Below are 3,393 nucleotides of genomic sequence, written 5' to 3' on the forward strand. Positions count from 1 at the left end.
GTCTTCATTGTCTCCATGATTTACCTAGCGTGGTGAGTGTTTAAATATTTCAGAATCTAAAGGGAGATGTAAGATAGTTACTTACAAGAAAATTCTCTCAGTTGCCAGTAACACAAAAACAAAGTAGTGTGTGACACACATGGGTTACATATACTCCATCTTAACACAAAGTTCTCTATTTACAAAATAAACTTTAATATTAGAAAGCCTAAATCTACTACCATATCTAAGTCAGTCAGATTATGGAAGTGAGTCAGGACTGCTCGGGGTCATTTTTTTTTCAAGATTTCTCTCATGAAGAAATGCCATGGAATGTTGCTTTCATTAATGGCATATTAAAGCCATAAACTTTTTCTTAGAGAAAAATGTTATAATTCTTAATCTTATTTCATTGTATTTGTAAATGTGTATTACTTATAAAAGTTCTGAGACAAACCCAAAATATAATATAACATCACTTCAATTGTATCAACTAAGAAATTGGATAATTTGGCTTTTATAAAATACTTAAGTATCTTAAGACATCTTGGAACTGTGAAACTGAAAGAGACCATGAGGTCATATTCTAAAAGGCACTGGGAAGTGTAGGTGGACAATTTAGATCTACTATTTTGTTTTGTTTTTTTTTAAAAAAACAATAACATTTAAAATGAAAGACTTACCTTTTTTTTCATTTTTTTTCTAAATTTCTTACAGCAAAAAGCCAAAGAAACCCCAAAGACGGCAGAACAACCGCCTCAAACCTTTAACCTTAGCATACGATGGAGACGCTGATATGTAACATTGACTTTTCCTGGACACAACCAGACTTGGCCTTTTCCCTTTATAGTAGACATCCAGAGGCCAGAGTGCCAGTATTCAAATGTGTGAGTTATAATTAACTTTAACTGTTATGAACACCATCATTAAGAAAAAGGAGAAAATCCTACTCCCTCTGGGAATATTCAAGACAGTAGCACTGACACGTAGAGTCAGCTCTGAAAATTCTAAGAGATGCAGTGAAGTGCATGCTGTGTCCTGAGAGTTTTGTGGCATCTTTTCTGAGATCTACCCAATTTTTTTCAAAAAGAAAAAAACAAAAGAAAACCACTTTGATCTCTAAAACATAGTGAGGAGATTGGCCAACTGGGAAGCCAGATGCAAGACTGCTTGCAGCACTAACCCACCGAACTTTCTAGCATGAAGAGTTTATACCGAAGGCTTTACAATTCTACACTTAACCATACCAACGTGTATACTCGATCAAATGACTTACATGATGTCACATTATATACTTGTTAATAGGCAACTTTTAACAGTGAAGAAGATGTAAGGCCTATGCCAAGTAGAAAATCCATAGAACAACTTAGCATCTTCATGGTTGATGGTAGCATTGATTGGCCTGCATTTTAGAGACAAACTCTTTTATAAGACTTTACCCTTGTCTCTCTCTAATGTGTGAATGCTGGACATGTACTAGCCTTAGAAGAAGGGGTCCTCAAGTTCGGTATTTTATAGTGGTTATTGTCTGGGAAACAAATATGCTAGTGTTAATACCTTTCTACCTTCCCTAATTTCACACTGGTTGCCTACATCTTTTTTGCTATATGGAAGGCACATTTTGCACTATATTAGTGCAGCAAGATAGGCACTTAACCAGTGTTGCCATAGAAACTGCCTCTTTTCATATGGGATGATGAAGACATCTGTGCCAAGAGTGCTGTGGAGACATTTGCAAGCTTTTGTCCACTGAAGAATATTAGTTCAGTCTTAATGATAACAGGATCAAATCTACTATTACACCTGCTGTCTACACTCTTCCTTCTTGCTACAGTCATCATGAAATTGACAATATGGCAATAATTCAAGTGTTGAAGTCCCTAAACCTGACCCAAACCTCCAAAATGTAGAACCCCTTGGTTGGGTTGCAGTTGCTCTTGGAAGGCTGTTTATGACAAGATTTATATATTTGTTATCTTTGTTTAAAAAAAAAAGAAGAAGAAGAAGAAAAGCAAAGAAAAAAGGACTGGTTGTCTTCATAATTTTGAGTAGATGGAGAAAATAGTGTATCAATGATTTTTCTAACAAAAAGAAATCAAAATTATTTGTTAGCTTTCCTGTCTTCCTGATTTGTTTTTCAGTCTTACAGGCTGTATTTCATAGTCATGGTCTTTTGCCCATTTCATGGTTGAAATCTGAATTAGCGTGATTTATTAAGAGATAAAATTTAAGAAGAGAAGGATGAATAATCTTGTCCAGGGCTTGCTTAAACATCTAGAGCAAGGGGCATAAGCCTTTAAAGCAGAAGACCAAACAGAAAATGTTTTCAGTCAGGTCTTTAGTTCAGCTCAGAACACTGGCGCTGTGCAGGGCTTCCAGAGAAGTCAGCTGGGAGACACCATTTTCTGACAGAACTTTCCTCCCACAAGAAGCCAGCCAGCTACATTTACGTGTTTTGGTTTGCTGACCTGCCTAATACTCTAGATGTGGCTTTAGAGCTAGCCCTACATTATATTATCATTAGCTTCCAGTCACTTACTCTCTGTCTATCAAGTGTGCTTAATTTCACAGGTGACAATTCATAGACATTAACTTATGATTGTTGGGAAATCAACTCTGTGTTCACTGGTGAAACACAGGAAACGCCACCAAGGAATATAGTTCACCTCTTTCTTCTGAAAAAGAAAGCTAACCTGTGTCGTGAAAAAGCACTCCCATATTTCTGTCACTAACAGAAATACTACAGTTAGCCTCTGATAGAATGGGGACCATTTTGCTTTTCAGTCTTTTAAACACGGTAAACACATGATTTTTATTTATTTCATTTTATTATTTTACTTTTTATCTGAAATGTGTCTGTATTGCTGGAACTGTGGTTTTGTTGGTGAGGTATTTTGCCTTTACCAGCTGTGTTTGAGCTCCCTCTGCTGTCCATTAGAACAGCTTTTTCTGCCCAGATTAGAAATGAATTCTGAATAAGAGGATGTTGTAATCTCCCAAATGAAAAATCTTTATATATAATTCAATATGAACACAATGTGATGAATGCTTCTTACTCATGCCAAATATAAGGCACTAAATGATTATGTCATTTCAAAGAGAGTGGATAGCCAAGGATTTAATTTAGGTAAAGCATTAAAGAGAAAGGAAAAATAATATTGATATTCTGAAACTGTAATCGTACACACATACACACACACACACACACACACACACACAAGCAGTCTTCCAAATAATCTGTGAGTTGAGCTCTTTGAATAAAATAAGCTCAGTCTGTCCAAAATAGTTAAATCACAATCTCTGTGGGTAGTTGAAAATTTTTAACAATCTGATGAAGTGTGGGCAAAACTTAGCAATCTTGAAATAGGAAATAAAATAGGATACTTTTTTCTTACCCAAACTACACTTAAGGTA

General features: G+C 35.6%; 1 protein-coding gene across 1 annotated transcript in view; it reads left to right on the forward strand.

Annotated features, from left to right (window-relative positions):
- Positions 1 to 3,393, forward strand: part of Thsd7a (thrombospondin type 1 domain containing 7A) — a 420,538-nt gene extending 417,145 nt beyond the window's left edge. The window contains exons 27-28 of the mRNA XM_085840819.1: positions 1 to 32; positions 697 to 3,393. The exon at positions 1 to 32 is cut by the window's left edge and continues 56 nt beyond it. Coding sequence (XP_085696945.1) covers positions 1 to 32; positions 697 to 781 — 117 coding nt within the window. The 3' untranslated portion in view covers positions 782 to 3,393. The remainder of the gene's footprint in view (positions 33 to 696) is intronic.

Source organism: Mus caroli, unplaced genomic scaffold, assembly GCF_978045245.1.
Source record: "Mus caroli unplaced genomic scaffold, Mus_caroli_1 scaffold_7, whole genome shotgun sequence".
NCBI lineage: Eukaryota > Metazoa > Chordata > Mammalia > Rodentia > Muridae > Mus > Mus caroli.